General features: G+C 38.2%; 1 protein-coding gene across 1 annotated transcript in view; it reads left to right on the top strand.

The window, feature by feature from the left end:
* Positions 1-13,355, top strand: part of DSCAM (DS cell adhesion molecule) — a 589,689-nt gene that overhangs the window by 331,113 nt on the left and 245,221 nt on the right. Inside the window, 1 exon segment of the mRNA XM_049785384.1 lies at positions 5,639-5,785. Coding sequence (XP_049641341.1) covers positions 5,639-5,785 — 147 coding nt within the window.

Genomic DNA, 13,355 nt, shown 5'->3' with positions numbered 1-13,355 from the left:
ACACCAAACTTCGATATAAAGATGGCACTAAATCCCAGGACAATTCTTTCTCTCAATCTCAATGGACTAAATACACCAGTTAAGAGACACAGAGTGGCTAAATGGATCAAAAAACTCAATCCAACCTTCTGCTGCCTACAAGAAACGCACCTGAATAGTCAGAACAAACATAGACTCAAAATAAAAGACTGGAGGAAAATTATCCAAGCAAACAACACCTATAAAAAAGCTGGAGTGGCCATACTAATATCAGATGATGCAAAATTTATACTCAGTACTCATAATAGTTGTAAGGGACAAAGATGGACATTTTGTATTAATCAAGGGATATGTAAAGTAGGAAAAAATAACTCTCCTAAACGTATATGCACTGAATGAGGGGCCAGAAAAATATTTAATACAATTGTTGACAAATCTGAAAAATAATATCAGTGACAACACAATAATTGTGGGGGACCTCAACACGGCTTTGTCAACACTTGATAGGTCAACCAGACTGAAACCCAACAAGAATATACTAGACCTGAGAAGAGAAATGGAAGAAAGAGGCCTAGTAGATATATATAAGACACTCCACCCCCAGAAACCTGGATACACATTTTTCTCCAATGTACATGGGACATTCTCCAGGATAGACTACATGCTGGCACATAAAACATACCTCCATAATATCAAGAGGATAGAAATTTTGCAGGCTACCTTCACTGACCACAAGGCTCTGAAATTATATGTAAAATCCAAAGGGACACAGAAGAAAAACTTTAACACCTGGAAGTTAAACAGCTTCATACTGAATAACCAGTGGGTCCGAGATGAAATTAAAGAGGAAATCAAATCTTTCCTGGAAACAAATGATAATAAAAACACAAGCTATCAGAACCTATGAGACACAGCAAAAGCAGTACTAAGAGGAAAATTCATAGCTTTGCAAGCACACATCAGGAAGAAAAAAGGGGCCTACCTGAATAGCTTAATGACACAGCTCATAGAATTAGAAAGTGCTCAACAAAAGGACCCAAAAATTGGGAGACAGAAGGAAATAACAAAGCTGAGACCAGAAATCAATGAAGTGGAAACCCAAAAAACAATCCAAAAGATCAAAGAAAGCAGAAGTTGGTTCTTTGAAAAAATAAACAAGATTGATAGACCATTAGCAAAATTAACAAAGAGAGAAAAACTTGATAACTCATATGAAAAATGAAAAAGGGGAGATCACTACCGATATTGCAGAGATTCAAAGGGTAATCAGAAACTACTTTGAGAAACTCTATGCCACTAAAAATGAGAATCTGAAAGAAATGGATAAATCCTTGAACTCTTATAACCTCCCACGGATAAATAAAGATTATGTAGCATATCTAAACAATCCCATCACTATTGATAAAATTAAAATGGTAATCAAATATCTGCCCAAAAACAAAAGCCCAGGCCCAGAGGGATTCACTAATGAATTCTTTCAAACCTTCCAAGAGTAACTACTACCAATTCTGACAAAACTCTTTCATGAAATCAACAAAACAGGAACACTTCCATATAGCTTTTATGAAGCCAACATCACCTTGATACCTACACCAGACAGAGATGCTACCAAAAAACAAAATTACAGACCAATATCCCTGATGAACACAGATGCAAAGATCTTCAACAAAATCCTGGCAAATAGATTCCAAGAAGATCATTCATTATGATCAAGTAGGTTTCATCCCAGGAATGCAAGGATGGTTTAACATCTGAAAATCTATCAATATAATACACAACATCAACAACAAGAAAAATAAAAATCACATGATCATATCAATAGACACAGAGAAAGCATTTGATAAGGTCCAACAGCCATTCTTAATCAAAACTCTCAGCAAGATGGGTATGAAAGGATCCTTTCTAAATATAGTTAAGGCCATCTACCACAAGCCAGTGGCAAATATTATCCTCAATGGAGAAAAACTAAAAGCCTTCCCTCTAAATTCTGGCACAAGGCAAGGCTGTCCTCTCTCACCTCTCCTATTCAACATAGCACTGGAAGTACTTGCTGTAGTGACCAGGCAAGAAAAAGATATCAAGGGAATCCAGTTAGGAAAGGAAGAAGTCAAGCTCTCACTATTTGCAGATGACATGATAGTCTACTTAGAAAACCCTAAAGACTCGACCAAAAAGCTTCTAGAAACAATAGACTCATATAGCAAGGTGGCAGGCTACAGAATTAACACACAAAAATTAATGTCCTTTCTATACACCAATAATAATAGGGAAGAAATTGACATTAAGAAAACAACCCCATTCACATTAGTGCCACACAAACTCAAATATCTTGGTGTCAACTTGACTAAAGATGTGAAGGACCTATGCAAAGAAAACTATAAAACTCTGCTCCAAGAAATAAGAGAGGATACACAGAAATGGAAACACATACACTGCTCATGGGTTGGCAGGATTAACATCATTAAAATGGCAATACTCCCCAAAGCATTGTATAGATTTAATGCGATCCCTCTAAAGATATCCATGACATTCTTCAAAGAAGTGGATGAGGCACTTTTGAAATTAATTTGGAACAATAAACACCCTTGAATAGCCAAAGCAATTATTGGGAAAAAGAATATGGGAGGCATGACTTTCCCCAACTTTAAACTGTACTACAAAGCAACAGTTATCAAAACAGCATGGTATTGGAATAAAGATCCTCAGATCAATAGAATAGACTTGAGTACTCAGAGAATGTTCCCCAGACATACAATCACCTAATCTTTGATAAAGGAGCAAGAAGTCCTAAATGGAGCAAAGAAAGCCTCTTCAACAAGTGGTGTTGGCACAACTGACTAGCCACTTGCAAAAAAGTGAACTTGGACCCCCAGCTAACATCAAGTACAAAGGTAAACTCCAAATGTATTAAAGACCTCGATATCAGACCTGAAACCATAAGGTATATAGAACAACATGTAGTTTTGTAAAACACTCCGTGACATTGAGACTAAAGGCATCTTCAAGGAGGAAACTGCACTCTCCAAGCAAGTGAAAGCAGAGATTAACAGATGGAAATATATTAAGCTGAGAAGCTTCTGCACCTCAAAGGAAATAGTGCCCAGGATACAAGAGCCACCCACTGAGTGGGAGAAACTATTGACCCAATACCCGTCAGATAAGGGGCAAATATCCAAAATATACAGGGCACTGACAGAACTCTACAAGAAAAAAAAAGACATCTAATCCCATCAAAAAATGGAGAGAAGAAATGGACAGACACTTTGATAAAGAAGAAATACAAATGGCCAAAAGGCACATGAAAAAATGCTCCACATCATTAATCATCAGGATGATGCAAATCAAAAAAAAAATATGAGGTACCACCTCACACCACAGAGATTGGCACACATCACAAAGAATGAGAACAAGTAGTGTTGGCGGGGATGCGGTGAGAAAAGAACTCTTATCCACTGCTAGTGGGAATCCCGACTAGTTCAACCTTTCTGGAGAGCAATATGGAGATTCCTCCAAAAACTGGAAATTGAGCTCCCATATGATCCAGCTATACCACTCCTAGGAATATACCCTAGGAACACAAAAATACAATACAAAATTCCTTCCTTACACCTATATTTATTGCAGCACTATTTACCATAGCAAGACTCTGGAAACAACCAAGATGCCCTTCAACAGATGGCTAAAGAAACTGTGGAATATATACACAATGGAATATTATGCAGCCATCAGGAGAGATGAAGTCATGAAATTTTCCTATACATGAATGTACGTGGAATCTATTATGCTGAGTAAAATAAGTCAGAGAGAGAGTGAAAGACACAGAATGGTCTCACTCATCCATGGGTTTTAAGAAAAATGAAAGACATTTCTCATCAATTTTCAGAGACAAAAGTGAGGAGGACTGGACGTTACAGCCGACCTCATGAACCTCACCACAAAGAGTGATGAGTTTAGTTAGAGAAATAACTATATTGCGAACTATCCTAACAATGAGAATATATGAGGGAAATAGAAAGCCTGTCTACAGTACAGGTAGGGGCAAGGAGGGGAGGAGGGATATTTGGGACATTGGTGATGGGAATGTTGCACTGGTAATGGGGGGTGTCATCTTATATGACTGAAACCCAACCACAATCATGTTTTAACCAAGGTGTTTAAATAAAAAATATGAATAAAAAAGAAAGACACATTTTTAAAAAGCACAATGATAAGCAAATTTATAAAAATTATTGTATCTCCAATAAAGTCATTACAGCATTGGCAGAAAGGTTAGTAAGCTCTTCTTGCTAGCTGACTATTCTGTTATTTCATTTATTTCTAATAATTAAGTGACCTCAGTTACACATTGACATCTAAATTAGTGTGTTCCTGTGGGAATGATAGTATCAGACAAGTGAAGTTGCAGGAGTTCAAAGCACTATTACTGATACTGTGGGGAGTGTTCTCAGCTGTTCGGTCTCCTGGAAGTGGTAGAATATCGAGGAAGGTGAGAGAGAATGTCCATACTCACTCCATAAAAGCCCTGGTGAGATCAGCCAAAATACCAGCATAGCTGAAGGTTGGTCATATTGTTGTCTTTGCAGAGAGTCATAGAGAAGTAGTGATCCAGGGTCATAAGCAAAGTGATGATTTTTGGTGATGAATACAGTAGGAAAAGTCACAATGATTTTTAATCTCAATGTCTATGTGTCTGAATTCATGCAGACAACAGCCTCTCCCTTCACTCAGCGCTCCATGCTGGCTTGGATGATGAAGCACTGTGATAACTTGGATCTCTCTATAATAATACTTATTACTAATTATTTGAATGTAAATTAAGAGAGAACCAAGTATTCAAAAAGTGTTCTCAACTTTTAATCAATTGTGACTTTTTCCAAACCTGTTTTCTGTCTGTGACTCTTCTATCCTACTATTCTATCCCTATTCTCACTGATAGGACTTTCAACTAAGGACCATTTTGAATATACTGGGAGTTCCCAGGAAGCCATATGGTTCCCATTTGAGAAATGCTGTTCTAAAACACTACCAACAGAAACAACCTAGTTCTGTCTTAAAATAGAGAGATGAGAGTTGGTTAGTATTTTGGCAAAATAGAATAGTCCTTTCTGGAAAGTTGATGAGATATTCTTTTTGTTTTAGAGTCAAGTACTTTTGTGCTTCTTTTTTTGTTTGTTTTGTGTTTGTTTTTATTTTTGTTTTTGGGCCACACCCAGTAATGCTCAGGGATTACTTCTGGCGATGCACTCAGAAATCGCTTCTGGCTTGGGGACCAATTGGACTCCAGAAATCAAACCGAGGTCCATCCTGGGTCATCTGCATGCAAGGCAAATGCCCTACCACCCCGCTATCACTAAGGCATTTCTTTTGTGCTACTTGAAATAATTAATACCATAAAAAATTACATTCTTTCTTAAAATACACAAGTACAAAAGAAAATACTACCTTCTAAAAATTGGATAAATAAAGAAAATTAGTTGCATTAGCTACGCCTAAAATCTATGCCAATAACTCTGTTGCTGTAAGATAAATAGGTGGCCTAAAACAGTCATTCCAAAAAAAATCAATTCTCTTTCCGGTGAGAAAACTGTTCAGAAATTTAGTTGATGTTACTAGGTTGTGTTCTTTCTGTTTTAATTGGGCACTTCTCCCTCTCTTTCAGGATCTAGATTTCTCATCACATCCACGGGAGCCTTGTATATTAAAGATGTACAGAATGAAGATGGATTATATAATTACCGCTGCATCACGAGGCACAGGTACACCGGGGAGACAAGGCAGAGCAACAGCGCTAGACTTTTTGTATCAGGTAAAAACTCATCGGGACAATACTCTTGTTTGTGCATCTGTGTTCGCATGTTCTATCACTGACCAGCACTATTGTATTTTCTTTTTTTCCCCAGCAATAATCAAGGGTTGCTCCTGGCTTTGCATTCAGAAATCCCTCCTGGCAGTGCTCAGGGGAATATATGGGACTCTGGGAATTAAACCCAGGTTGACTATATGCAAAGCAAGAACACTACTTACTACTACTATCAGGCCCCACAGATATATTTCTTAAGGATGAAGAATTTGAAACCTACCTCTGTTGAAACCTACCTTTGTCCTCATAGTATGTCCATGTCTAGATTAAAAGGACATTCATATCCTCACTCCCTCTAATAATTATTCTAACTTGCACAAATCCTAGGAACCTTTGAGTCTAAGCAGGTCAGTTTCTGCTTTTTTGAGGAATTACATATTGATGAAACACAGCCCTTTTGTACAATCTTTAAAATTGGCTTTTGAGTGGTTTTCTGGCAAACTAGTGAGCTATCTATCCATCCATCCCTGTGGTGAAGCATTAGCACTTTGTGGAGAAGCCCAGGATTCTAACATGCCTTTTCCAATGGTAGAAAAATAAAAAGCCAATCTTGGCTGCTGTTTTAGAATAAGAAATCAGGCCATGTTTATTCTGGTGGTGTTTTGTGAGGGGCAAGATACTTAGGATTGCAGTAGTTTAAAGTATTGTCAGGGCCAGAAAGATAGGACAGGAATAAGAGTGCATACCGCAGTTAGAGAAATAACTACATTTTGAACTGTCCTAATAATGAGAATGTATGAGGGAAATGGAAAGCCTGTTTAGAGTACAGGCGGGGGTCGGGTGGGGAGGAGGGAGATTTGGGACATTGGTGATGGGAATATTGCACTGGTGATGGGTGGTGTTCTTTACATGACTGAAACCCAAACACAATCATGTATGTAATCAGGGGTTTAAATAAAATATAAAAAAAATTTAAAAAAAATAAAAGAGTGCATACCGCATGGGATGGGATCCTGATTTTGTCACCGATACCACTTGCCCTTCCCTTTGTAACCCTGGTAGCTCCCAAGCACTATTGAAATGAACAAAGGGTTCGCTGGCACCACAAAGCCTGAGCAGCATCTTATCCTCAAGTTCTAGCCTTCAATCATAGAGTCTTATTGGCAGAGAATCCCCAGTGAGCAGCTTGGGAGGTCTTCTCCAGCCCCCACATCTCTCAAAAGAGCATCGTAAGTCAGCTGAAAATCACTTACTTTGAGGTAATCTTCTCTTAGGATCCGTTTTCTCCATTCTCATCAAAAAAGCAAAACCCACCCCTATTTCAAAGTCCAGCACAAATACAAGTTAAAAATCAGTGATTTTTCCACTAAAATTAAAAAAAAAAACTTTTCTTCAAAGACTGGAGAGATAGTACAGTGGTTAAGGTTATTATGCTTTACAATATGGCTGGTGCTGATTCAAGCCACCATTTGTTGTTTTAAAAGTTTTGTTTTGTTACCCCTGTAAATGGCCAGAATCATAGTTACAATAAAAAATAAACTAAAAAATGTTGAAGAAAAAAATTGTAGGAGAAAATGAATCAAAAACGTAATCATATGCTGTTTCTTCCCACCTGAAAGTTCCTTCTCTTTTCTCTATTTTCCAATAAACTTGTCTACCTTCTAAAAAATGGATTGACATTTATCACCTAACTCTTTGTAGCCATAATGAAGATACTGTGTTCTACTTGTTTGAGAGACTCATAAGAAATCTTGTTTGCATTGAAGAGAAGCTTCATGATGAAAACACTGAGACATGGAAGGATTCAGGGTATATGGGCAATCTGAACTGATGATGGTTGATTTGATCCTGGATCAGAAAGCCAATTAGCATTTACCATTGATGATTAGTATAGATAGCATAACCTGAGAGTCCATCCTTTCTTCTAGGAAAGACTTAAAAAGGAGGAAAACTGAAAAAGGAGGAAAATCTGAAGGGGGTGATAAATGCCCAAAGAGTGACCCTGCTTATGCTAAATCTTACTAATATTCAAATTTAATTCAGGGTTCAAAAAGCAAATTCCCTTTTTATAATCCCAGGTTCTTTTATTTTAAAAGAAACACTCACTGATGTTTCAGAATTGACAGCAGAACCCATGAGCATTTGGTTGCCATGGGAGCAAAAGGACTTGCTGAGATGGATTGCTTCTGAGCATGGTTCAAAGAAATGAGGGTATCAGCTCCTAAGCTACTGAATTGATATTATTGATAGAGGCACCAACATAAGAGAAGACAGGAATAAAATGCATCACACTGGCATATAAAGTTGCAGCTCTGTTTTTGTACAAAGGATAAGGGATCAGGAGTGCCATGTCCCCAGAAGGCAATTTTAAACTTTGGTGGCAAGTAACTCATGACTTTCTATCACTATCACACAAATATTAATAGATAATTGTGGATGAAACTTGATTCCAAAGAAGGGAATGAAAATCCTGAGTGCAATTTTCTGTCCTAGACTTCCAAGTTTTCAAAGAAAGAAGCAATTAGTTTATTAAAATCAGACTTTTTCTCCTTCATCTCCCAAATCGATGATGAGAGCCTCTAGAAGGATTCCACCCATTTTTGGAGTATTAGACTCTTACCCCAGTTTATATATCTTCTCTTTTTCCGGCAAAACCATGCAACTTGAACTAGCTAGTCCTGCCTACAGTTAGAGGGGGAGATAAAGGAGGCATCAAGACCAAACAGGTGCAAGACTACTAGGTAGTGGGTTGGATACAGAGGGGACCACATATTCTAGCCGCCCTGGGGGTGAGGAAAGAGGAAATGGGAGGTAGGACAAAAACGGAGGTGTAGGGAGGACAATTTGGTGATGGGAATCCCCCCTGATTTTATGTAAATATGTACCTAAAATGTTATTGTCAACAATATGTAAGACACTATGATCAAAATAAAAATTATATTAAAAAAATCAGACTTAAGACTATTAAAAATGTAGGTGGCTTTTGGTGGCCATGAGGAAGGAATATTACAACAAGGTTTTGATTGATCCTGAAATCTTTCAGAAACTATAACAAAACAAATGGTGAAAATAACAATAAAACACATGCATGTTTATTGACCAGACAGCCAGTCATGATCAATCAGCCAGAAATGGTCAATTCTGTCCCCCAATGCGTTCTGGACTAAAGGCAATCTCTCCAGCTGATGAATGGGAAAGAACAGGTCCCAGGCTTATGACCAGAAACACGTTATTCCATTATAACAGTGCTTATATAGGGCAAGAAAATTTGGGAGATATGCAAGGTGACAGAGCCAGGGACATAGCAGAAAGATAGCCTGGAGAAAGCGAAGACACCAGGGAGAAGTTAAACACAGACATTGGGGCTTAGGGATGTCTCAGGACCATCATAGTGAATAGTAAAAGTGCCCCGTATGGTTGATATATAATCCCCTTAACCAGGGATCTCTGTGAGGGATAAGGGTATCTAAAGAGAGAGAAATTACATAATCTTGGAATTAGGGGAAAAAAATTTTTTTGTCATGGGGCCAGAGAGGGAGGACAGCAGGTAGTGTGGCTGCTTTGCCTGCAGTCGGCCCAAATTCTATCCCTTGCTTCTCATACTGTCCCCCTGATCCCTGCCAGGAGTGACCTCTGAGCACAGAGCCAGGAATAATTCCTGAGCATTGCTGGGGTTGGATTCAAATTCTTCTAAGCTCCCTTCTAAGCAATGATAATTCACATAATAAAAATTAAGTTAGAAGGAATTATCACATAACTTATAAAACAGAAAGCACGGTTTGAAAAGCCATGCAGTGGGGGCCGGAGAGATAGCGTGGAGGTAAGGCGTTTGCCTTTCATGCAGGAGGTCATCGGTTCGAATCCCGGCGCCCCATATGGTCCCCTGTGCCTGCCAGGAGCAATTTCTGAGCCTGGAGCCAGAAATAACCCCTGAGCACTGCCGGGTGTGACCCAAAAACCACAAAAAAAAAAAAAAGAAAAGAAAAGCCATGCAGTGAATAAAGAAAATGGCAATAAGAAAAATGAATGAAAAATGTAGAGAAAATGAGTAACAATGATCAAACAAATAATTAGTCTCTAAAGAAAAGCAGTCAATAAGTTAGAATAGATATTGAAAACAATTCAACAATTTCCTGTAGTTAAATAATGTGCTGTGACTACATATTGGAAAATAGCACGTGTACCTGGAAAAATGGTCTTGGTATGGCCTGCACATCCCTATTCTAATAAAACGCATAAATTGTACAGATTGGGGGGGGGGGTGGAAGGGCTATTTATACATCCATAGGATAAAATTAATTTATGCTAGGTAAAAATATGAGAAAAAAATCAATGACTGTTAAAACAGATGACAACAGAAGAAAAGTTTATGCACATTAATTTTTTAAAAGAATGAGGGGCTGAAACAATAGCATAGAACACAGCTAGGAGGGCATTTGCTTGCACATGGCAAACTGGGGTTCAATCCCTGGTATCCCATATATCCCTCCTGAGCACCAACAGAAGTATTTCCTGGGTATAGGGTCAGAAGTAACCTCTGAGTACTGCTGGGTATAACTTCCAAAACAACAAACAACCAAAAAACCTCACATCAATGAAATCAAGTTCCCTAATTTTTAAGCTATTGTGGCAATTTAAATGTATGAATCAGGGTTTTTTTAAACCAATCTCTTATTTTCTAAATACAGCTATAATTATAGTTTAATTTTTTTTATTTTGACCAAAATGGATTACAAATTTTTCACAGTAATATTTTAGGTACATAGTGACATTGAATCAGAGGTATTTCCACCACCAATGTTGTCCTCCCTCCACCCCTGTTCCCAACATGCATCCCATATACTCCTCTTTTACCCCCCATGTTACTAGTATAAGTGGTCCCCTCTGTGTCTAGCATGTTGTAGATTGGGTATTGATTCTGTTGTCAAAGGCTTTGGATTTGGTGTTTAAGTCTGATCATTTTTTTTATTTCTACTTAATGTTCCTAGACTGTTTGGTCTTGGTATCCTCCATTATTTCCCCCTCTATCTGTGAGGTGGAACAAGATGGTTCAAGTTATGTGGTTCTGTTTGAAGGAAAGAAAAAAGAATAATAAAGTAAAATGGGGCAAAAAGCAAACAAGCAAAAAATGGGAGGAGTCCTTCTAGAGGCTATGAATATCAATTTAAGAGAACAAAAAGAAAAAGGAAGAAAAACATAACAACAATAAAAAAAATCAAACAAAACTCAAAGAGCACCACAGCAATAAGGACAACAACCACACAATAACCACGGTCCGGAAATAAAAACAAAACAAAGCACAAACAACAACAATAACAAAACTAAAAAAATTAATTTGTGCTTCTCTCTTTTCTTTTCTTGCATAGACACAGTAAATATTGGGGAGATTAGAAAGGAAACTCCCTTGGCCTAAGAGATACAGGATTTCTCCACCTTTGAGGCTTAATTTTTTTTTAAAGGAAACCAATTTCATTAGTTTACAGTGAGTAGGAGATTATGTGAGAAATGAGAAGGTCATGGTTCAGAAGAAGGGGACCCTAAAAATATAGTTCAGTGCTATAGGACAATTACCTTAAGAATTTAAGGTCATAAATCCAAACCCTACTCCTACTTCATGCTCAATCCCCAGTGACCAAGCTCAAATGAGCTGATAAGATATGCGGTATGACATCCCCACCTCCACCATCATTGTAGTAAAAAAGAGCAGAGGGAAGGGAATTATGTGTTAGAGTCGAGGGAGTTGGGGCATAGAATCTAGAAGGAAAATGTCACAGAATGAGCCTTACACTAAAGACTGTTTCTGTGTGGTTGACTTTGGAACCAACTATCCTCATCAGAACCCATCTTGGGGATGATTCCCTCAGAGTAGTCCGAGGTCTGTTCCTGGACTCCAATCTTCAGTCTGATTCTTCAGCAAACTCACCTAAAATCTAATTTTTCTGCAGACATATGCGACTTGCTTGAAAGTTGACTTCATTGGTTGTTTTTTTTACCTTTGGAGGTTCATGCTGGTTGGAACAAGTATGGGCTGAATCCATTTGCATGCATACAACCCTCCCTTGACTAGAGTTTATCCTCCCCCATAGGGACCCTTTGTACAATGGGGGTCCTAATAGGCTCTGCCAATTTTCCCAAATGCATTCTAGAATCTTACATCTGGGTGTATGCAATGATGCATGAAGGTCCTCAAGAAATGATGCAACCATCTAACAACATATTTCTTAGACTATGATTAAGAATTACCTGATGCTGCATATACTTGGACCATTTACTCCTTGATGACATTAGGATTTTGACCACCTTTGAGTATTGGGAATGACTCTCCTATGAGCATTTCTGTGCCAGCCTCAGAGTGACAGATGCTTTCATTTCTTAGAATAGACAACAAGAAGAGGAACATTGGATCCCATGGGAAATTAAGGTTGAGCCTTTCTCTGTTCTTCAATATTCTTGTGGAGATCTGGGTGGTTGCTTAAGTGTGTGGTCTGGTGCAAATTCTAAGCAGTATGAATTAGAAGAGAGGTGAAGAAAAGGTCCTTGATTTTGCTGTTAGCATACAATTAGGGATCTTTCTTTTTTTATATACTTTATAATAATCCAAACATCCTACCTGTAAGCTTATTACAGTGAACATCCTGAGCTCATTACTTTGGATATTTTGCTGAGTGCTTTCCTCTGACCTAGTTCTTAAGTGCTGTTTACTCTTTCCCTTCCTGGACTCAAGAAAACATGATTCATGAAAGAAATTAAAGACAAGACTCAGGCCATATGTCCAGCATGTATTCCAACTGAGTTTCATTTTTGACACCACTTAGACCCTCGAGTTTCACACAGTATAGCCACCAAACATCACCAGATGTGCTGACCCTGTCAGCTGACTGTTGGCTGGAAAAGGTCAACTTTTCTCTTCCTATTTACTTAAATCAGACTTGAGTATTAAAAATGGAGCTGACTTTTGGTAGCCAAAATGAAGGACTATTACAACAAGGTTTTGATTGATTCTGAAATCTTTCTGAAAGTATACAGAACAAATGGTAAACTTAACAATAAAACACACGTGTGCCTATGTTAATCCAGTTGGCCAATGATAGTCAACTTCCGGCCTTCTTCCTTCCTATGGTGTACTTAGGACCAAGGACATTCCCACCAGATGATGGCCAGGAAACAATAGTACCCAGGCTGATAATCAGAGGCAATTTATTCCAATCTAACAGCACTTAAATATGCCAAGAACTGGCAAACCCCAACAAAGGAAATAATCTATGAAGTTGAAGAGGATGCTACAAGTCCAGGGAAATTCCACCACAAGCTTTCTGCTCCTAACACTAAGGCCAGCAGACAGATAGCTCAGTTGTGGAAAACCAAAACTGCAAGCAGTTTCTCCCTGAGACCCACAGTGTTTTTATTGGGAAGTGAAAAACCACACCCTAAAGTGGAGAACAGGTAAGGTAAGGGACCAAACCCAAAGGTACTTCAATCAAATGAGTGATAAGCACCAGCAAAGAAGAATTATCCTAAATAGAATGAAATCGAATTATTTCAACATCTCTCCCTTGACTTTATAGAAAAATGTAGA

Source organism: Suncus etruscus, chromosome 13 (genome assembly GCF_024139225.1).
Source record: "Suncus etruscus isolate mSunEtr1 chromosome 13, mSunEtr1.pri.cur, whole genome shotgun sequence".
Lineage (NCBI taxonomy): Eukaryota > Metazoa > Chordata > Mammalia > Eulipotyphla > Soricidae > Suncus > Suncus etruscus.
Note: the sequence above shows the minus strand (reverse complement) of the source record. Positions and strands in the feature narration are given on the sequence as shown.